General features: G+C 35.6%; 1 protein-coding gene across 3 annotated transcripts; it reads left to right on the forward strand.

Annotated features, from left to right (window-relative positions):
* The first annotated feature begins 1,768 nt into the window (after positions 1–1,768).
* LOC127132304 (uncharacterized) lies at positions 1,769–18,828 on the forward strand. Of its 3 annotated transcripts, none has more exons than XM_051061216.1 (19): positions 1,769–1,937; positions 2,803–2,909; positions 3,932–4,090; positions 4,510–4,575; positions 4,697–4,786; positions 4,946–5,242; positions 5,418–5,515; positions 7,720–7,755; positions 7,831–7,951; positions 8,083–8,319; positions 14,565–14,660; positions 14,784–14,849; positions 14,999–15,037; positions 15,170–15,304; positions 15,715–16,073; positions 16,645–16,738; positions 16,955–17,152; positions 17,752–17,878; positions 18,379–18,828. In XM_051061216.1, the coding sequence occupies exons 2-18, from the start codon at positions 2,811–2,813 to the stop codon at positions 17,848–17,850; spliced, it is 2,289 nt and encodes a 762-aa protein (XP_050917173.1). In that variant the 5' UTR covers positions 1,769–1,937; positions 2,803–2,810; the 3' UTR covers positions 17,851–17,878; positions 18,379–18,828. The 3 variants fall into 3 exon arrangements, with proteins under 3 accessions (XP_050917173.1, XP_050917172.1, XP_050917174.1); XM_051061215.1 differs by having other exon boundaries at positions 17,752–17,874; XM_051061217.1 differs by lacking the exons at positions 1,769–1,937; positions 2,803–2,909; positions 3,932–4,090 and having other exon boundaries at positions 4,509–4,575; positions 4,932–5,242; positions 17,752–17,874.
* Positions 18,829–23,816: the final 4,988 nt, after the last annotated feature.

The following is a 23,816-nucleotide window of genomic DNA, read 5'->3' on the forward strand; positions in this document are numbered from 1 at the left end:
ACTGATGAATGTCAAGATACATATACAACATCAAATATAACTTACAAAAAGTATTCAATAATATTCATTAGTTAATTAATATTCTTTTTTCTAAATGTATAAAATTTAAATTACATTAATAAAAGTTATTATAATTTATTATTTTTCACCTAAAAAATGATAGCAACCATACAATATAATTTAAGGTCATGCTAATGAGGGTCTCGGGCACTCTTTATGGATGCCAAATAAAAAAAATATTTTTTATAAAAATTAATTATTTCAATTTTCAATTCATTAAATACATGCATTTTTAAAAAATCTTACTTTTCAATAAATTAAATATTAACTATTGAAAAATATTATATTTTTCAATTCTAATTAATTAATGTAAAAATTAAATTGTTACAGTTTTATATTTTAAGAACTAAAATTATTATATATATCAAAAAAATATATTTAAGTTTAATTTTAACAAATGTCACACTTTTCATTATGAATCTTTCTTATACAAATGTAATTACCATTATATTAAGGTTTTCATTGTCATACATTTCTTTGTTTTCTTTGTTGTGGTTGTTGACTTCTAAGATATATTGCAAAAGTTTCGTCTTTCCAAACATTTTTTATCACTCCTCCCTATATTAAAACGTGATTTAAAATATTGATTATTCCCTCCGTTCTTTTTTAAATGTTATTTTTTGATTTTTTATACATATCAAGAAAACTAATCATTATTGTTACTTTTCAAACAATAATTCTTGATTTATCTCTAATACATTTAATTATATATTACATTCATTTTATTTTTTCTCTCTATGTAATAATTACCTAGGAATAATTTTGACAAAATTGTAATTAATACTACTTTGAACTTTGTCAATGACAATTAAAAAGAAACAATCTTTTTATAAGAAATGATCACTTAAAAAGAAATGGAGAGAGTAATACATTTCTATTGGCAATCTTAAACATCTTAGATCTAAGTCTGATCATCATTTTAATAACTAATTAATCATATATACCATGAAATCACTCTTATATGCTCATGTTATTTATTATGATGTATGAGATATAATGAATGTTGCACGCTATTCATCTTTTTGAATAATTTTTCACCACTCTTTCCTATATTAAAATGTGATCTCAAATGATAATTAATATATTTCGATTGTCAATCTTAAACGACACAGGTCAAGATTCTCATTTTATAAAGTAATTAGTCAAGCATAACACGAGATGAACTCTTATTCTGATACTCTTTTTTGTTTGAGCCATTTTGACAAATTCTTTTAAATAATTTTTTTCGTAGTAAGATTTTCTATTTTTTCTGTAGAATTTAATTTTAAGAATTAAAATCAAAAAGATTTTACAGAAGCAAAATAAAAAACACGACCAATTTATAAAAATTAAAAGATTATTTAAGTTAATAATTTTAGATTTAATTACTATCAATATAAAAAATATTATATATAAATTCAATCAAAATACTTTGGCAAATTATATAAATAATTTATTTTTTTCACTTCATTTTCTTCTAGGCGTTTAAAATGCTATAGTATCCTCATTTTGTTGTTTAGCTGTCTTACTTTTTCTCTTTATCATAAATAAAATATTAATTATAACAAATTATCAATTATTATAATTAAAATAATTTAATTTCTCCTCATCCTAGATTTAATAAGAAATCAAATTAGAGGAATCATCTCGATTTGTAGCTATATATAGTTCCATAATTAAATACTTACAAAGACCATCGTGCCCTAAAGTTAAAAATGCACAAATCGGGTCAAAGGATCTACCGGAATAAATTTTGACGCCCACATATTTACACCCTGTTCGATACCCTCACCCCTCCTCTTTCTCTCTCTAAACACTTTCTCTCTCTAAAGTTGAAACTCGAGCTTCGGAAAAACCAAGCATAAACCCAAACTGCTTCAATTTCATCACTGATCAAGGTGAGTTTCGCTCCTTTTTCTTCTACTGTTCAATCTTCTCTTTCTCATACTTGATTTTCGATTTTTTACTGGTTTCGATTCCGTGTAATAATTTATTGCATCTCATTAAGTTCGTTTTAGCTTAGAGCTTATCCCGAATCGCTTAATTCTATGATCAGAGTAGTTAATTTGTGTAAACAGTTGTGTTTGTTTTTTGGTTTTGTTTTTGCTTTCTGGCTTTTTTCTGTGTTATATGTGTGTTTATTTAGAGAAGATTTGGGGAATTCAGTAGCTTCATCGAGCTTAGTTTGCTATGTGTTGTAGGTTTATTTTCTATGATTGATTGTGTAGCTTTGGATTTTGGTTTGATTTTGATTGAGTCGGACATGAATTTGATCCGCAATTGTGCTTTGACTGGTAGTTTTATTCATGGAGTGGAAATATTGAGTTTTAACTTGGCGTAGATATTGTGATTTTCACTATACAAATACAATTGCTGAGAAACAAACGAGTTAGTTGATCAAGAACTTGAAATTGTATATTTTAGTTCTGCTGATATACTACTAGGTCCATCTCAAACGAGTTTTTTATTGAATGGAAAGAGCTAATGGACTATGTGGTTACGCCTTACACATTTATGGCTTCTTTCGAAGTGAGGTTGTTATTTTTTAAAATGTGCCCTTGAAAGAGCTCTACTGAGCCGTGTACTTTCTTTTTGAGTAGATGGGTTGTATATCATAAATTACATCATCTGAAGTTTTTGTTTCGTAATATTATTTTTTCTACCGATGTAAATGTTGCGAAGTAAAATTCCTCAATTGGAATTATTTTCTTGTATTTATTCATGGGAATACTATTTATTCGATGTGATTTATGACTGTTATAGTTTCTGCAATGCACCGCGTGGGTAGTACGGGTAACGCAAACAATTCAACTCGTCCTCGAAAGGAGAAGAGATTAACGTATGTGTTGAACGACTCTGACGACACAAAGGTGATCTCATTATTTATTTATTTGTTTTATTTGTTCTAGGAAAACTGTCGAGTTTCATTATTGCTTCTTTTAGTTGCATCGTTATCCCCACTAGAGTTGTCTTTGGTATTATACACACCTCTCTACAAAACTACAACTATTAACTAGTTGAGAATGATTGGGCAGCTCATAATGGTCTCTTGCAAAATTTACTTGGTTGGATGAAAATAAAATTTATATCTTTAGAGTGGATCCCCAATTCTCCCTCAAAATATTTTTTTGAAGCTAAAGTTTGGTCCTCGAAAGATTATTGGCATATTGTAATCCTCAAGTTGTAATATTTGAATGACAGTGTTTTGATCTTAGTAAACTGTAATTGGACTTTTTAAAATTTTAAAAACCAAACATTTGAAAATCAAATCAATTTAATAGTTATGCGAGGATTATATTGATTTTAAAAAAAAAATTACAAGGTTCAAAATGGCGGCTTTCTTTAAATTTTAATATTACCTACTCCATTCATTTGTAAGTGCAGTTCAAGGTAAGGACACAGAAATTAATAAATACAATTAATGTATTTGCATTGAAATTGTTATTTAGTAGCTAGTATTTTAATCTGGGCAACACAAGGAGAGATTTCGGTTAAATTGTAATTTTTATCTCTTGACAATTCTTTCTCTTATTAATTAACTAGGCAAAGATAAGAGTATAATTCACAATTTATCATGTAACCGGACAGTTAAATAGGACTGCAGGGAGTATTTTCTCTTTTAAAAATTGAACCAACTATTCGGTGCTTTGTGTAATTCCCCTTTTATATTTAAACATTTACCCAATAGTCTTTTGATCAATCAAAGCTTCATTTTGGGATCATATTGATATTTGACATTTTTCTGCTAGCTGCTTAGCATTTTGGTTATATAGGTTTCAAGTCATGTCAGAGATTCTATTTTTGCATTAACATTGCTTGCTTAAGTCAATTTTTAAAGTTTTCTTAGTTTCTCGATCTACTGTCTTTGAAAATTGTTTTTTTTTTCCTACAGCATTGTGCGGGCATAAACTGTCTGGCCCTACTTACATCTGCAATATCTGATGGGTCAGATTATCTCTTTACCGGAAGCCGTGATGGCAGGCTAAAACGATGGGCGCTTTCTGAGGATGTGGCAACATGCTCTGCTACCTTTGAATCTCATGTGGACTGGGTAATCCTTTTATTTATTGCTTCTTTTTCTTCCTGTCCATTTATTTGGTGTAATTTATTTTCGTAATGCTCAATATTTCTGTACTACAATTACTTGAAGCTACATCTGCATTTACAATGACACCCTCCCCCCACAGAAGTTTTTTGGCCTTTTCATATGCAGGGTATTTTGGTGACCATTTAGTTAGATTGTTAATAATGCATTTTTAAATATCTCTAATGTCTAATGTCTAATCTCAATTCTCAACTTGTAACAAATTTTTGACGCACATATTTTTATTTGCATTTGATTTGGATGTTCTACTGTAATGGGACACTAAAATGTTGGTTCCTTTATAACATGAAACTAAGGCAATTTATAACATGTGCACAGCAGTATAAGTTACAGGTGAATAAATAAATGTTATTCTATTCTTGCAGGTTAATGATGCTGTTCTTGTTGGTGACAACACACTCGTTTCTTGTTCTTCCGATGCAACCCTTAAGGTTTGTTGATTGCTGGCTGTTATTTGTTCTGACAGTCCTTAAGATTCCATAACAGTACCAGCACTAATATAATTATATACTCATTTTGATTTTTAATTGGGTTGCTGTATTTTTGTGCTAGACATGGAATGCTTTGTCCACGGGAACTTGTGTTAGGACACACCGCCAACACACTGATTATGTTACTTGCCTCGCAGCAGCTGGAAAAAATGTAATGTACTTCAAATTTCATACGCTTCTTATTAAGTTCATAAAAAGGTTGATTTTCTTATTTTTAACATGTTCCATATAATAGTCACTTTGGTTCAATTAAAAGTTTGTATCATTGTCAAATCTGTTCTCTGATCCTTTAATAGTGTCTGCATTTTAGAGCAATATTGTTGCCTCTGGTGGCCTTGGTGGGGAGGTTTTTATGTGGGATATTGAAGCTGCACTTGCTCCAGTGTCTAAGTGCAACGATGCTACGGTTGATGAGTCTACTAATGGTATTGCCAACTCATTACCTTCGACAAACTTGCGTAATATCAGCTCAAGCAACAGTATATCCTTGCACACTACTCAAACTCAAGGGTACATTCCAATTGCTGCCAAAGGCCATAAGGAGTCTGTTTATGCATTGGCCATGAATGAAGGTGGGTCGATTCTTGTCTCTGGTGGCACAGAAAAGGTACAATATGACATACACTCCGACTTAATGAGGCTTTTTACCATTGGACTGTTGGAAGATATTTTGTTTGAAGTGCAGTTTCTTAAATTTTCCACTAGCTAGATTATGTAATATTATCTTAGACCTAAAAACATGCTTCATTAGTTCTTTTATTAATTTGTCTGGGACACTCTAGGTTGTACGCGTCTGGGACACAAGATCAGGATCAAAGATTCTAAAGCTTAAAGGGCACACAGACAACATCAGGGCTCTACTTCTGGATTCTACTGGCAGGTTTGTAGAATAAATATTTAAGTTTAGTGGCAAATTTTCAGTTGACATTTATATTTTAAAGTTTGTAACCTGCTTTTCCTTCAATTCATGTATAATTTCTATTATTAAAAAAATTTCCTCACCTTTTTTTTATCCTTCTATTTTGGCATTTGTTTCCTTCCTACAACGTATAGATAACAATACACATGATAAACTTGTAATAATTTTCTTAGATTTTGGGCTAGACCTAACTCAAAGAAAGTTAGGTCAAGCTGTTAGGAATTAGGATTGCCCAAGCCTTATAATACTTTGGCCATACCTCTAGTTGGCGCGGCATTCAACACTTTTTCTTGCCTAGGAACGAACATCTGAAGCATGAAAAAATGCGGGCAGCCCCTATGTCGTGAATAGTGGCACCATAGCATGCGATTACTGAGCAAAATCAAGGTCTCTGCTGTGATGTGAAGGGCTGGTGCAGAGTATTTTTTAGGTGTGGCGATTGTGGCTGCCAACCTCACTGGAAGTGTCATTTCCCAACGACTAAAGTGGCTTCCTTCCTCCCAGATTCCCTCCATCAAGGTTTTAAGGACAGCTCTTTATTATGCGGCTAGCTTGTGTTTTCAGGTCACAAATGAGGACTTAGAGATGAGAGAATAAAGACACAAATGAGGGCACAACTGATCATGGCTTGGCCCAAGACCACTAAAAAATATTAAAAGTGTGAAAACAAAGAAATCCATCCGGGCATTGCTATTCCTATGAAGGTTTTTATTTTTTCGAAATGGCAAATGTTAGTATTGTTAGTCTTTTTTTATGCCGGGGGTAGGGATTGAACCCTGGCCTCTTATCACTCCACACTAATCCTATTAAGTAACGCACCACACACACACACAATTATTTAAAATTAATGCTATTTAAAATATATAATAGTTTAACAAATTTGAAAATAAATAGAACTTTTATATATAGTATTAATTATTTAATAAATATATAAAAAATTAGAATAACGGTCATTTCACTACAAGTTATACTGATATTTGGCTTTTGGGACTGCTTGCTATCTACGATTAATAGCAGTGACCCAATAACAATATCTCTCATGCCTATGCTTGAACATCCAGAGCATGGACAAAGACAGGTGGTCCAAAAACAGGTTTAGGTTAAGTTCTGATACCATGTTAGAGATTGGGCTAGACCTGATTCAATCCCAAAAACTAGCTCAAGAGGTGAGGGTTGCTAAATCCATATAAGAACTGCTTTGGCCATATGCCTAGGATCCCAAGAGCTTTCATTGGCTGTGTCACAGTGGAGTGCTATTTGATAGTCAGCACAACGAAATAAATGCTGCTGGGTTTTCATTGCTATTCTATGCTTCCATGCCTCATACCCTCTGAAGCATGGGTACTTCTAAAATGGTGAAGTACCGGTACCGGGTACGCACCCATACCGGGTACTCGTGGTACTTCATTTTTTTTTCATTATTCGATATTGAATGAAATTTGTGGTTTTCTCAAATACCAATATAGTATATTTATGTGTTTTAATTTTTTTGTTAATGTATCTTTAACATTATTTTTGGTTTTTTCAATTTTTAATAGTGGTGTTTTGTTATGAACCTAACATTTTAATTCTCTACTCATATATTTTATAGAAAATTCTTATTTCTTATTAACATATCGGTACCTTGGTTTTTTTAAAAATGTCGTATCCTGTACCGGTACCAGTAGGGGTGGCAAAACGGGCTCGGCCCGCGGGCCGAGCCCGTTTTGCCCGCACTTTTGTGCGGGGCGGGCCAAGGATTTAGGCCCTCATCTTCAAATGTGTCTGCCCCGCCCCGTTTTTTTCGCGGGCTTTTGCGGGCACGTGTATTTACATAAATTTTTGCATTTTTAGGCTTAAATAGTGCAGTGCCCGCGGGCTTTCCCCGTCCCGTCCTCACTTTTGTGCGGGGCGGGTCTAAGCTTTAGGCCCACATCCTCAACTATGACCGCCCCGCCCCGCCCCATTTTTTTGCGGGCTTTTGCGGGGCGGGCCTAAACGGGACGGGCATGCCCGTTTGCCACCCCTAGGTACCAGTACCCGCACCGGGTACCATACCCGTACCTATGCATCATAGCTCATACCTTTTTCATTGGATAAATTTGCTATTTTGAATTAAGTCGTACAGTTGTACTCCCCCCCTCAAACAAGTCAGCTGTAACACTTATATTATTTCATTATTGCAGATATTGTTTGTCAGGATCTTCAGATTCTATGATAAGGTAATGCATGCATTTGGTGTTGTTAACATTTCTATTTGTTTTGTTGCGTGGTTGACTAATAATCTTTCCTTGCAGGCTTTGGGATATAGGTCAGCAGAGATGTGTTCATTCATATGCAGTTCATACAGATTCTGTTTGGGCACTTGCCAGCACCCCAACATTTAGTCATGTTTATAGTGGGGGCCGAGATTTTTCAGTGAGTCCAACTTCCATGACAATAACATTTTTATTTATTTATTAATATGACTTGCATTTATTTGACATCCTGTTTTGTTTAATAACATGTGGAGCTTGTCTTTCTAATGCCAAGTTCTTCCATGCCTTCAGTTATACTTGACAGACTTGCAAACAAAAGAGAGTAGTTTGCTTTGCACCGGCGAACACCCTATTCTTCAATTGGCTTTGCACAATGATAGCATATGGGCTGCATCAACAGATTCTTCAGTTCATAGATGGCCCGCTGAAGGATGCAACCCTCAAAAGATTTTCCAAAGAGGCAATTCCTTTTTAGCTGGAAACTTGTCCTTTTCAAGGGCAAGGGTGTCACTAGAAGGAGCTCTCCCAGTATGTCACATTTATTTATGATAAATCACCATATTAATTTTCTATTGTTTTATCTTCAAAGTATTGTGGTACTATGAAAACTCATTATACCAGTTACTTATGTAAATGACGTATGCTATCGAGTATTCTTAGGCTTTGTTTGGGAGTTTGGAGGGAAGGGAAGGGAGGGCTTTGAAAAAAAGGAAGGATAGAGTGGAAAAAATTGAAGGATTTTGGTTGGGGGGATTTTGGAGGGTTTGTTTTTATTCATAACACAAAGTTTCCCTAATTTGGGGAACTCAAAATTTGTATTGGACAAGGGTTTTGGAAGGCTTACAGAAATTCTTTAAATATATTAAAAATATAGTAATGATTAACATTTATTTATCATTCTATACAAAAGCACAATTTCAAAAAATGTTAAATATTTCTCAATTTTTTTTTACAAATCCCCTCCCCAAATCCCTTTCTTTCCCTCCCCTCCAGACTCCCAAACAAGCCTAAAAGTATTGGTTAAGGAAACAAAATAACAAGAAAAACATCTATTATCTTAAAAATATGACAAAAACATTCAATACATATTTTTTAAAATAGTTAACGTAGTATATCAAATGCTCCTTTACCTGTTTTCTTAGGGAATTTGTTTGTGAAAAGACCCTACGACTTTGTTGGAAGTTAAGAGGGTAAGGAAGGGAAGGGCTGTGGAGGGAAATTTATTGCTTTCTTTGAGAGTAAATTTTGTTAGAAGAGGGGGAGGAGAATGCTTATGATAAATCTTTTTTTTTTTTTGTGTTGAGAATATTATAAAATGATTTAAATGATTTGGAGAATTTTCCTAAATTAAACCCTCCCTATTAGAGATATAAGTTAGTATTATATTCTACTGTAGCAAAATGCTTAGCTGTCATTCTGTTAGTATTATATTCTACTGTAGCAAAATGCTTAGCTGTCATTCTATTTGTTATAGTATATATAAGCACCTACTGTAACTTCTTCTTTGAGATGAATACCATAACAGAATTCCTCTTTCTCTTTATTTCCTAATTCTAACATGGTATCTAGAGCTTCTTTTGCGATCTAGCGCTTCCATGGCATCACCGTTTAATTCCGAGGGCGTTTTTCCCTCTTCTCATGTCAAACTCTCTCATCTCATCTCCGTTAAGCTGGATGATAAGAACTTCAAACAATGGAAACAACAAATTGACGGTGTGATTCGCGGCCACAAGCTCCAGCGGTTCGTGACGGCGCCGCTTGTGCCTCCACGTTGTACTCCTGGTGCCGATCCTGTTACCGGTGACGCAAATCCAGAGTTTCTTGATTGGGAACAACAGGATGCGCTCATCTGCACCTGGTTGCTTTCTACAATCTCCGATTCGCTCCTTCCAAAACTCGTGGATTGCACATACTCATGGCAAGTGTGGTCTGAAGTTCATCGTTACTTCAACACCTTGCTCACCACTAAGGCGCGTCAACTACGATCTGAGTTACGAAACCTGACGAAAGGATCCCGCACAATCACGGAATTTGTTGTCCGCGTTCGTGAAATCAGTGAGTCCTTGGTTTCGATCGGAGATCCTGTCCCTCATCGTAACCTAATTGAAGTCGTGCTTGACGCTCTCCCTGAAGAATACGATCCTATTGTTGCTGCGATGAATAGCAAAGAAGATCTATGTTCGTTGGATGAACTTGAGTCGAGTCTTCTTGCTCACGAATCGCGTATTGAAAAGAATCGTAAAGCTGTTCTCACTGAATCTGTGACTGTGAATCTCACACAGGCTTCGCCGCCATCAGCACCACCCTCAACTGAGCTCTCCGGTGTTGATTTGAACCCTAATTTCCTACTGGAACTAGTCATGTGACTGCCAACTCTGAAAATCATGGTTATGGTTCACGCGGTGGTCGTAATGGTCGTGGTGGTGGCCGTTCCGGTCGTGGTGGAGGTCGATTTGGGAAGGTTTCATGCCAGATATGTCATAAATCTGGACATGATGCCTCTGTATGCTACCACAGATACTCTTATTCAGGTGCTCCTTCCGTTCCCTCACCAAGAGCTCCCTTCAATCCTTACATGATGGCACCACGATCTCCCTCTTATCCTCCCTCTTTTGGATATCCTGCTGCTCCACGGCCAACACCACCTAGGCATCCTCAACCACAAGCTTTTCTCACAGGTTCAGATTCTGGCTTCAGCAACCAGTTGTGGTACCCTGATTCAGGTGCGTCTCACCATGTCACGCCTGATGCTTCAAATTTGTCTGATGCTTCCTCGTTGACTGGAGCTGAACAAGTGTATATGGGAAATGGCCAAGGTTTGTGTATTAACTCTGTAGGTTCCATGAATTTCCCTTTATCCAATCATCCTAACTCATCTCTAATGCTTCATAACCTTCTTCTTGTTCCTCACATCACTAAGAACCTTATGAGTGTCAGTAAATTTGCACAAGATAACCGTGTTTTCTTTGAGTTTCATCCTCAGGTTTGTCTTGTTAAATCGCAGGATTCTTCTGAAGTTCTTCTTCGTGGCACTGTTGGAGCCGATGGACTCTACAGCTTTATCAATCCTGTTTTGTCTCTGTCCAAGCTTCATAGTTATAACTCTTGTAATAATCTTAGTTCCACTTGTAATTCAGCTGCTTCTAGCAATTGTATCTCCTCTTGTAATCCTGTTTCCCATATTAATGAAATTACCACTGGTTCTAGTTTACAGTCTTCTCCTACAGCTCATGTTTCCACTGTTAATATTTCTAATTCTCATTCATCTGTCCCCTGCTCCACCTCCATCTCTGTTAGTAAATATATATTATGGCATACAAGACTTGGCCACCCCCATCACCAAGCTCTTGCTGAAGTTCTTAAAATATGCAATGTGCCAATTCCTCATAAACCTCCCACTGCCTCATGTTCTGCTTGCTGCTTGGGCAAGTCTCATCGACTTCCATCCTCCCTCTCTACCACTGTTTATCACCATCCCTTTGAACTTGTTGTCTGTGATCTATGGGGGCCTGCACCCATTCACTCCTCAGGTGGTTATACATATTTTCTCACCTGTGTTGATGCGTTTTCTAGATTTGTTTGGGTCTTTCCTCTTCGGTTAAAATCTGATACCCTCACCCAATTCATTCACTTCAAAACCATGGTCGAACTCCAATTTAATTGCAAAATTAAAGGAGTTCAAAGTGATGGAGGTGGTGAGTTCAAGCCTTTCACCAAATATCTTACTGAGTTAGGTATTGTCCATCGTTTCACCTGTCCCTATACTCATCATCAAAATGGTATAGTTGAACGCAAACATCGTCATATAGTTGAAACAGGCCTAGCTTTGCTTGCTCATTCCAAGCTGCCTCTCAAGTATTGGGATCATGCCTTTGTCACTGCAGCCTATCTCATTAATAGGCTGCCTAGTTCCTCATTACAAAACCAGTCCCCTTACTCCATTTTAATGCAAAAACCTCCTGACTACTCTAGTCTCCGTGTCTTTGGTTGTGCTTGCTTCCCATTCCTACGTCCTTATAATTCCCACAAACTTGCTTTTAGATCTCAGGAATGCATTTTCTTGGGATACTCATCTGTCCATAAAGGATACAAGTGTCTTGCAGCAGATGGAAATATTTATCTCTCTAAGGATGTGTTATTTCATGAATCCAGATTTCCTTATTTGGACCTCTTCCATCCCTCCACTTCCTCTACTTCCTCTAACATGTCTTGGCTCCCATCTGCTGCCTCTCCACCCATTATTCCCACTCACCGTGTTCCTCCTCTCCAACATATTAGTCCCACTGCTTCTTCCCTTAACAGGCAGTTTTCATCAACCTCTAATCACCCTTCAGCTGCAGATACTGCATTCTCATCTCCATCCAGCCCTTTACCTCTCTCAAGCCAACAAAATGTATCTCAGTCTCCCTCCCCTTCACCCAATCCTGCCTTTTCTGACTTAGCTGAAGCCAGCACAATCTCACCATCCTCCTCACCAGGTTCTGTTAATTCTGACAGGTCTGGTTCCAATTCTGCCGCTAATTCTAATCCTGTTGTCAGTACTGTTCCCAGTCCTCATATTCTCAATCCTCTCAATGTCCATCCTATGACAACTCGAGCCAAAAATGGGATTGTGCAACCCAAAATCCATCCCACCCTTTTACTCACCCATATGGAACCTACTACTGTTAAGCAGGCTTTGGCTTCCCCTCACTGGTTCCAGGCAATGCAGGAAGAATATCAAGCTCTTTTGAAAAATCAGACATGGACCTTGGTGTCTCCATCTGAGTCAAGGAGGCCCATAGGCTGCAAATGGGTTTTTCGGGTGAAGGAGAACCCGGATGGTTCTATCAACAAGTATAAGGCAAGATTGGTTGCCAAAGGGTTTCATCAAAAGGCTGGCAGTGATTTTACTGAAACCTTTTCTCCAGTGGTGAAGCCTGTTACTGTCAGGACTGTCCTCACCCTTGCTGTCACAAACAGGTGGACCATCAAGCAAATAGATGTTAATAATGCTTTTCTCAATGGCCTTCTTGAGGAAGAGGTGTATATGATTCAACCCCCTGGGTTTGAAGCTACTGACAGGTCTCTTGTTTGCAAGCTCAACAAAGCCTTGTATGGGCTAAAACAGGCTCCCCGGGCCTGGTTTGATAGGCTCAAAAGCTCCCTAATGCAGCATGGTTTTAAGGCCAGTAAGTGTGATCCTAGCTTGTTCTTTCTCCACACTAGCAGCCTCACTATAATGATGTTGGTTTATGTGGATGACATCATTATCACTGGAAATTCTCCTTCTTTCATTGATAATCTTATCGCAAGTCTCAACAACAAGTTTGCTCTCAAGGACCTAGGACAGCTGGACTACTTTCTAGGCATTGAGGTGACACATCTTTCTAATGGATCATTACTTCTTTCTCAAACTAAATATGTGACTGACTTGCTTGCAAAGGTGAACATGTCTACTGCTAATGGAATGCCAACTCCCATGATATCTAGCAGCAAACTGTCCAAAGTAGGCTCTCACACACTATCAGATCCCACCCAATTTCGTTCTATTGTTGGTGCTCTTCAGTATGCAACATTAACTAGGCCTGAGTTATCCTTTTCAGTTAATAAAGTATGCCAATTTCTGTCTAACCCTCTAGAGGAGCACTGGAAAGCAGTGAAAAGAATCCTAAGGTATCTAAGTGGTACACTTCATTATGGATTACTTCTTCAACCTGCTCTCAGGCATCAACCTATGTCTCTTCTGGGCTTCTGTGATGCTGACTGGGCAGCTGACCCTGATGACAGAAGGTCAACATCTGGTGCTTGTGTGTTTTTAGGCCCAAATCTGATTTCTTGGTGGTCAAAGAAGCAGCCACTGGTGGCAAGATCCAGTGCAGAAGCAGAATATAGAAGCATGGCTCAACTGGCTGCCGAAATGCTGTGGATTCAGTCTCTCCTCACTGAACTTCACTGTCAGTTTCACACTCCTAAAATTATGTGTGACAACCTAAGCACAGTTTCCTTGGCCCATAATCCTGTTCTCCATAACAGGACAAAACACATGGAACTGGACATTTTCTTTGTGAGAGAAAAAGTCCTCAGCAAAAGCCTCATTGTGTCTCATGTTCCTGCTCAAGATCAGTGGGCAGATGCTTTGACAAAACCCCTTTCTGCAGCAAAGTTCCTTCCTCTTCGTGACAAACTTAGAGTGTTCAACAAAAGATGTTTGATTGAAGCACCCTCAGCTTCTAAGGGGGAATATTAGAGATATAAGTTAGTATTATATTCTACTGTAGCAAAATGCTTAGCTGTCATTCTGTTAGTATTATATTCTACTGTAGCAAAATGCTTAGCTGTCATTCTATTTGTTATAGTATATATAAGCACCTACTGTAACTTCTTCTTTGAGATGAATACCATAACAGAATTCCTCTTTCTCTTTATTTCCTAATTCTAACACTCCCCCAGCCCCAGTTCATTTGTTGAGTTCCTCTCTTCCATATAGGAGTTTTAGTTTTACGGAGATAAATAAATTCCCTGCAAAGTGGGGGAGCTATCATCCCTTTCCCTCCTTGCTTTTCTTCAAAGCCTTTCCCTTCCATTTCTCTCCTAACTCCCAAACAGATCTAGGTTAATTTATAGATGAAGCATGTTTCTGTATATATCCCATATTATTGCTTCCTATTTGTGAGTATGACTGGGTTTGCCATCTAAACAGTTTTTGTTGGAAATAAATTTTCTTTTCGTTTGTTCTGTTCTGGGATACTTGTAGTTGTCTAATTTGTTTTTAAATTATGAATTTTTAATAGGTTCCTTTATATAAAGAACCCACCTTAACTATCAAGGGCACCCCTGGAATAGTGCAACATGAAGTTTTAAATAACAAGAGGCATGTGTTGACAAAGGTAACCGTGGTGTTCTCTTTTCATGTTACTGTGCCATACATGCTAATATTGTCATTCATTCTTCTGTAAAGTTGATAACTGTTATTAGTTACCCGTTGAACTGATAATTGGCACTTGGTGTAGGATACATCTGGTTCAGTGAAGCTTTGGGAGATTACCAAAGGTGTTGTGGTTGAAGATTATGGAAAGGTGACTACTGTTGATTTCATTTGCTAACTTGCATTGCATATTTTCTGGGGAAGGAGATTGCCTTTATTGAATGATGTTTGTGAATTTCATTTATAACCAGCTTATTTATTGGTTCGAAATAGCTCATGCTTTACTTGTGGACTATTTAGGTTTCATTTAAGGAGAAAAAGGAAGAGCTATTTGAGATGGTACGCTTAGTGATTTACAGCATGATTTTTTATTTTAAATCACTACTTTTTATCTGTTACAAAAATATTATGAATTGTAATATTTTGTTAGCTCTGGCTAGTGTTTATTTTTCTTTCTGTGCTGCGCTCCAGGTAAGTGTTCCTGCGTGGTTCACAGTGGATACCAGGCTCGGAACATTGTCCGTCCATTTGGATACTCCCCAATGCTTTTCTGCAGAGATGTATTCAGCAGATCTTAACATCATTGGGAAGCCTGAAGACGACAAGGTACTGGCTCCATTATCATAAGCAATTCACCCATCCTCATCTTAAATTCCTTATTATCTTGATTTGCTCCTAGTTTTTTGTATGCTGTAAGAATCAATATCAACTTCATGCAACTATTTGCTTGTCACTTGCAACTTTAATAATTGATGTCAAGTTTATACAACTGACGACACCATTTGTCTCCTCATATGTGGGATCCATCATAGTCAGTAGCACGTGATCATCTTCCTATCTTACTCTATATTCTTGATCAGTTTGAAATGATTCCTATCATTGTACTAGTATCATGAATGTGGAAGTATTCAAGTGTCACATTTCTGTTGAACTGATATTGGCTGAGGTATATTGCATGTTTTTGTTTCAATAGTTTATGCTTAACATTCTAAATCAGTGTCTGTTACTCTGCCCAGGTTAATTTGGGCCGAGAAACCCTAAAAGGACTCTTGGCTCATTGGCTAAGAAAAAGAAAGCAAAGAATGGGGTCTCCAGCTTCAGCTAATGGGGAATTATCTGGAAAGGATGTTGCTTCTAGAAGTCTTATCCATTCGAGAGCTGAGGTTGACGTGAGTTCTGAGAATGATTCTATGGTTTATCCTCCGTTTGAATTCTCAGTTGTTTCCCCTCCATCAATTGTTACTGAGGGCACTCATGGAGGTCCGTGGAGGAAAAAAATAACTGATTTAGATGGAACGGAAGATGAGAAAGACTTCCCCTGGTGGTGTCTAGACTGCGTTTTGAATAATCGGTTACCTCCCAGAGAAAATACAAAGTAACTCTTTACCTTTCTCTTAATTTTTCCTTCGCTAATTGAGCATTATGACCTAGTTATACTTAAAAGAAAGGAACCATGATCGTTGCATATCTTGTTACTGTAGTTAACTTTCTAATGCTACGATGATAATACATTTATCATCATCATCTTCACCATCATATATAAAATTGATGCTGCCCTTGTTAACGATAACGTGACTCTAGAGTGTTAAATGGAAGTTCTTTACACTTGCAATTTTTATTTAAAAAATGACGGTGCTAACACATGGTTTATACCTGACCTTGCTTTCTATATGCTTAAAGAGTCTTATGAATCTATCTTTTGCCAATGGTATCTGTTGCTTGGTCTATCTATGTGTTGATTATCACATTATCTTTGAACATTTTTATGTACTTCGAATGGTTTTGCCATGAAAATATTGAATTTGTTTCCTTACTTTTGTAGATATAGACAACAAATGGAAATTTGTCTATGAATTCATTGTCTGAGTCTGATGGAAATTCTTTTTAGAATGATTATTGTTGGTCTTAGATCAGTTATATAGATTCTTTTGTTATAACCTCTACAGATGCAGTTTCTATTTGCATCCATGTGAAGGCTCTCCAGTACAGATCCTGACACAAGGAAAGCTAAGTGCTCCACGTATATTAAGAATTCACAAAGTAAGTTTTTCATATTTATATTGATTAACAATTGGGAATTATAATTTCATTAAGAATATTTGCCCGTGTTGTTGACTTTGGTCATGCTTACCAAAAGGATTAATATATTTTTCATTTAAGTCTTCAGTTTTTGTATTTTGGAGGCATACTTGTCCCACGTGACTATGCATTTCTGAATGATCAACTTAGCTTTCCTTTTTTTTGTTTGTTTGTTAGGTTGTTAATTATGTGGTAGAAAAGATGGTGCTCGATAAACCTTTGGATAACTTGCTTGCTGATGGTAATTTTGCCCCTGCACTTACCGGGTCACAGTCACAACTTCAAGTAGTCGGGGATGGATCTTTCCGATCTGGATCTGGATTTAAACCTTGGCAAAAGCTTAAACCTTCAATAGAAATATTGTGCAACAACCAGGCAAGTGTTATGTTATCTTTAACATGGTTTCAATGACATGCATGTAATACAGTTCTCTATATACTGAGATTGAGCAAAGTTCATGCTTTATTTTTGTATACTTGTCTTTTCAATTTATGTATATGCTTTCCAGAATCTTTCCAATTTAAGCCTATGCCATTTTTGGTTTCTCATTGTGGTGTTTTAGTGGAAATTATCAAATACATATATATCTTCAGAATTGCACTTCATTTGTCATTGTAGTTTAATTTACAATAGCCTACCATTTTGACTGATTTTTGAATTGGCAAAATCCTGGGCAGGCAGCTTTAAATATGGTTCAAGTATTCTTGGTTTGGTTGTCCCTAAAATTAGCTAAACATACGTTTTACGGTTAATTTGATGTATTAAATGGACCACAGTAATTGTATTTGATGTGTAATTTTGAACATACGTCTCATGATTGATTGAATGAGGACATGGCATCTTCTTTAACAAAAGAAACACTGTTTGACCGTAATTAACTGGAAGTTGTTTGATTTAATTTTATGTAGTCTGCTTTAATATGATACTCTCATCTTGGAAGGATGTAGATTTAGCTGACTGTTGTTTATTTCCAGGTGTTATCTCCTGACATGAGCTTAGCCACTGTGCGAGCTTATGTATGGAAGAAATCAGATGACCTGGTCCTAAATTACAGAGTTGTTCAAGGAAGGTGACCTCAAATTGGATATGCATCAAAGGTTGGTAATCTCAAGCTTTGCTTGCTTTTATCAGCTACAATATGATATTAATTGTTTAATGGCTTCGTTCCTGTATACATTTTTATTTTACTTGGTAAAAATAATTTGTCGCCATCTGGAAAGGGGAAGTCTTTTATTTTTTATGGAGACCATTTCTTTTCTTTTTATTGATGTAAATGTTACGAAAGTAATTTTAGTCGATAAAACCTAATCTTTGTTAATAGTTTTTTCTCTATCAAATGAGACGAAATTACCTGTGTTCAAATGGTCATTATTGGTATAGCTAATAATTTTTAGATGTCTGGAACTGTTGTGTAACCATTTTATTTCTTTACTAAATACAGTAAGTTTTATCAATAAAAGAAAAATCGGAGAAGGTAAGCGCATTTGTTTAATTGACTCTCTATGCTGAATTTACCATTTTATTTGGCTATGAAACATATACTTGATTTGTGTTGTCTCAGCAAGGGATTATTCTGACTTTATTACGATTAAAATTCACAGGTTTTCTTATGATCGTCTAAAAAACCTTTGAGCACTGCTTCGGTTTTGGTTGCCTGCATCAATCGGTGGCATGTAAGAATGTTGTAAATTCTGAACTCTCATTTGTCACCATGTTTAGTAGCATTCTCTTAACCTGCTTGGATAGTTTTTCTTTAGTAAAGAGCAATTACTATAAATTTTGAGTTATATCTAGCTGGAGTGCATACATTTTACTGGACATGATGGAGTCATAGTCTGGATATGGCGCAAAGGTTAATTAATTGGTTCTGTTGGGAACTACTGGGGATCATGCTGGCATATTGGGGTGTTTCTCAGAAATCAGGTGGTTAATTTAAAGATGATAACGAAAATATTGTAAATTTGAATTGTGCATCAAATAATCTACCCATAGAAATTATGTTCTACAGATATATGTTATTCTCACTCCAGTCATTTAATTTTTTTTGGTAATCATTAGTTGCTATCTAGGGCTGGTTCGCAGCCAGCCCTGGTTTTGATCCCGTGCTCTTCTTCGTTGATTTTGTATGTACATTGGAATTTTTTGGCTACATATTGTTAGGGTGCTTTTGTATGTATATTGGAATTTTCTGGTTACATAATGTTAGGGTTAGGGGATAGTGTCTTCAGTTCAAGGTAGGGAAAACCTTAGGGTTCAAAGAGCATCCACAAAAATATATAAGAACTGGAATGGCAATGTATTGAAACCTTCAATCAGTGTGGCCGAAGTTAAGCTACAACAAATTTCGATTGAATGTGTGGCTTTTTCTATTTTAAGATTCTTACTCACCCCTTTAGATTCAGACTTGCATTCCCTGCAATTGTGTAATGGTGCAGTCACACAGTTAGTTTATTGCATACCCCTTGATCGTAATTGAGCTGTACATAACTAACACTAGTCGATAAATTAATATACGCCAATTCAAATTGAATGGCCGAAATTCACCTGCAGACCACACAACATGCAGTCAAGGGCTGCGTAATAGATCTTGATCGGAATTTGTGTAAGATTTTAACCGTTTGATCTCAATCAATAGATCTTGATAGGAATTTGTATAACATTAACACTGTCTGATCTCAATTGGACAGTTATACAGCGACTAGCTCTGTGAGTTGTGTAGTTAGTGACAACAAGTTAAGTGGGGAGGGGAATTTGATTTCATGAATGTGTAGTTAGTGACACCAAGTTAGTTGCCACTAGGGAAATCCAATTTCATTTCTTAATCGTAAGAACAAAACAACATGTCAAGAACATTAAGGAAGTCATGTTTAATCAGTCGGAATCAATGTATTAGTAATACTGAAAGCAACGAAAATTCTATGTCCAAAAGAAAAAATAATAATTAGATTCTTTTTCACTTGTGGTTATAATGGTCTTGTTAATGATTATTTTAAGAATATTCTTTAAAAATTTTAAATAAATAAATTAGTTGTGTAAAATTTAAATAGTTCAATTTTTAGTGCTTTGAATGGATACGTTTTCATAACATATTTTTTAAATTATTTTAGACTTTTTAAAGTATTTTTTATCCAAATAACCTAAACTTTTAAATTAATTCCTAAAATAATTCATTTATTTTTAAATTCTCAAAATTCACCTCTTTCTGAATTGGTCCAAGTGATGTATCTAGATGAAGTGTTGTATCCGGAAGAAGATCTACATTTTTAAAAGGAGACGTCAATTGAATTGACGACTCTATATGGTATTGTCAATTCAATTGATGCAACTGTACAATTTTATAAAGAAGACGTCAACTGATCTGACACCTATGTACAAGTTGAATACCAGTGTACAAGTTGAATTGATGTCTCTTTTATAAAATTGTACACTACGTTTCGTTTATAAAATGGTATACTGGTATCAATTAAAGTGACAACACCACATAAATTTGTCAATACAATTAACGTCTCCTCTTAAAAATAGAGAATTGTCATCCATTCATCTGACAACAATACATGGATCAATTTTAAAAGTGGAGTATTTTATGAATTTTTTGAAACATGGATTATTTTGAAAATTAATTTAAAAATTAGAGTGACTTAGATAAAAAAAAATTATTACAAAGTTTAAAAAGAGAAAAAAATAGACTAATCTCTTGTAAAGAAGGCTTTTGTTGCATCAGCTGCGAGGGTGAGGCTAAATGGGTAGAACCACCTATATCAGGGGGTAGTATAGGGAAATGCAGGTCAATAGAAACTGCTAGTTAAACAATTTTAAGGTTCAAAACAATATAACTTATCTCAAACATAAGAGGTTCTATGTAGAAGAAAAGTTAAATTTGGTTATGAAATCAACATAATGAATACCATACATAGAGTATGAGTGGTGGTTTGAGTTCCGTTAAAATCAATATATTGGTTACCTTTACATGGAGTATGAGCGCGAGGTGTCCTGCGACATATTCTAGATGTTTTGAATCAACTCTATATATTTGTGGTAATTGTTGATAAGGTTGATATACATGAAAAAATATGCATCATAGATGACATAAAGCATCGCCTATAGATAACTCAAATGTAGTCAGAAAAGTCTCCTTCTCAAACACCTACAAAATTGTGTATGATTTCTCTATAACCTGTCGGGTAAGGGTTTAAAGGAAGCTTCTGCCAACATTAATGATAGTGTAAGTGTGACTGAGGAAATTTTATTTGACAAGTCTTTCTTCTTTAGGCAAGTGACGCGAGTTGTTGAAGCAAAAGTGGAAGGAGTTTGCTTGCCATGTTGTGATCAATTATAGTGAAGCAGCAAATGGGAAAGATTTCATAGAATTTATATTCCTTTAAGTCCACCAAAGACCCACTACATAACAACATAACTCATTCATACGGATACTCAATCGAATTCATCTCAAATTTTGTCGATGAAAATCTGTTTTGACTAGATTCGAGTTTTATTTTTCTCCAATAATAAAATATGAAGACGAGTCGGATAATAGAGATATTTATACTCACTTCGAATCCGTCTTCAAATCCACCCGGTTTAACTTATCATGTAGTTTATTATTTTAATTTTGATAATTTAGAATATTAAATATATGATTAATATTTTAAAATTTTGATTTCTATTTATTATTTAAAATATTTGAAATATGTGTGTGAATTTTTTTATAGATCTATTTTATTTTATTATTTATATGTAATTTGATTTTGAATAAATAAATATTTTTATTAAAGAACTTGATTTCACAAAATACATAGTGGCAAAGCGGGGATACTCAAATCTAATCTGAATTTGTTTAAGACGAGTTTGAGTTTTTATTATCCATCTCCGATGGGGATTGAGGTTTGAGATCTGAATTTGGATTTGAAGGAGGTAAAAATTATTTCCAATCCGCCCTGTTGCCACGTCTACCCGCTACAAATCATTGTGTAATTCTTAAGATCATTCCTGACCCTTTTCTGGACTTTTTCTGACAAGTTCTGATCCATTCTGAAGGCTTTAAAAGGGGAAGATTAGTATTTTTTTTCAAGGGTTATAAATTTTACACGTTTTGGCAAGGGTTTGCAGCACCATAAGTGATTTTGGAGAGTATTTAAAGTCATTGAAGATCAATTCTTTAAAGGGATTTTTTATGCAACCTTCTTATTTGTTTATGGTATTGTAATTTGTATTATGAATAACTAATTCTCTTTAGGTTAGGTTGTATTTGATGAACCTAGTTTGACATTGTTGGTACATATGTTTGATTTGATATTGCATGAATAATTTGATTTATAATTCTATTCGATTCCACCTTGCTCGTAATATTTTTTTATGTGGGATACTCTTTTAATTTGATTGTGGGCACATACAGAATATTGACCATTAGTTTATATGTTGGACCTATGGAAAATTGTTTACTTACACTGGTGGACTAGGGATATGAAACTCCGAGTAGTGGCTTAATAATTAACGCAATATTGCATTGCCTAATCTTACTTACGCTGGTGGACTAGAGATAGAAACCTTCAAGTATAGATGAGTGATCTATACGCCAAAGGATTAGGTATAGCGATTTTATTAATTCGCCAGAAATAGGGAATTCTATATACAATCTTATCGCTTTCGCATTTCTGTCAGAACATTTTATTTCCTTTTCGCATTTGAAACCTGACCCCCCTTCCCCCCATTTACTATTTTATACGCATTGCACAATATTGTCTTGTTAAATAGCAGTCTCTATAGATTCGATCTTATTTTATTACTGCGACATTATCAGTACACTTGCCGAGAAGTCATCAGGTTACCAATTGATTTGGGTTTGTGCCAAATATAAATATAAAATCTAAGGAAACTTTCTTAATGCACCTTATGTATTACTAGACACCACGTGACAATACAAAAATGTCCTAAGATTCCAGAAATGCATCTCCTAACGCGTTCTAAGTCAATAACATTCTGAGTTAATATGAAAACTATGGAGATGCATCTTCGTGTACATTACGGAGATGCATCTCTGAACGCTATTTGTTCTGAAACGTGTTAGAACCCCTTCTCCTTCAACATTTTAAAAAAACAACTATAAACCTTTCTCAAACTCTCGCAATTCACATTTCCTCAAAATCAATCAATCAAATTCAAAACTTCTTCCATCAACATCAAGTACATTAAAGAACTCATTCAACACATAAGTAAACTTATAATTTGTAAGTTTTTTATTTTTGTAAACTTTTTTTATTTTTTGTATAAATTTGGAGAAATTGATGATTAGGTATTGAAATACATAGTTTATGCATTTTGATAGTTGATACATTATGAGAAATGTGTTTGATAGTTAGAAGTAACGATCAATGCATTATTTTTTAGGGTTTGGTCGTCTGTATTAGCACCATTAACGAAGATGAAAGTTATAGGAAATTCCAGAGATGCATCTCTGTAATTTTTCAACTTTTGGATTCTTAGGAACCGGAGATGCATCTCCATAATTTATTTGTCTGCTTTTTTTTTTCTTTTCTTGCTTGTAGTAATTGTTTGACACTTGTCTAGTTTACTTATATGCATTATAGTTGATAGAGATGAAAGACTGAGGCTCCTCCCACAATATGCATCTGTCTGGAGGGGAAAAAGTCAGGTTTAAGAGGCTCATGTTCCCTCTAGCCTGGTTCACACGGAGACTTTGACTTCTGGGATTCATATATCTTCACCTTTTTCTTCCCGTAGGAGACGAGTGTCACCTAGTGATGCATCACTGCTTCCATTTTTCTGTAGGCGACAAGTTTCACCTATTCGGACGTTAGAGGTACCCGAGTCACCGGAGGTACCTGAGGCACTAGTGCCACCCCAAACACCTGAGGGACCTCAAAATAATGAGCCAGTGTCACCTCAGGCTGATGAGCCAGTGCCACCCCGGGTATTTGGAGGAGCCTGTTAGAGTTGTCACTGCTGCCTTTTTACCCGAACCATATTGCCAAACATATATGGGACGAAGAGGTAAAATTAGTTGGATTCATTCTTTTTAAAT

The sequence above is a fragment of the Lathyrus oleraceus genome, chromosome 3, assembly GCF_024323335.1.
Source record: "Lathyrus oleraceus cultivar Zhongwan6 chromosome 3, CAAS_Psat_ZW6_1.0, whole genome shotgun sequence".
NCBI lineage: Eukaryota > Viridiplantae > Streptophyta > Magnoliopsida > Fabales > Fabaceae > Lathyrus > Lathyrus oleraceus.

Excerpts from the sequence above, each read along its gene's own strand:
- LOC127132304 (XM_051061216.1), top strand. The coding sequence starts at position 2,811 with ATGCACCGCGTGGGTAGTACGGGTAACGCAAACAATTCAACTCGTCCT. Across the intron at positions 15,038-15,169 it reads AGGAAGAGCTATTTGAGATG|GTAAGTGTTCCTGCGTGGTT; the intron begins GTACGCTTAGTG and ends GCTGCGCTCCAG. Across the intron at positions 17,153-17,751 it reads AAATATTGTGCAACAACCAG|GTGTTATCTCCTGACATGAG; the intron begins GCAAGTGTTATG and ends GTTTATTTCCAG.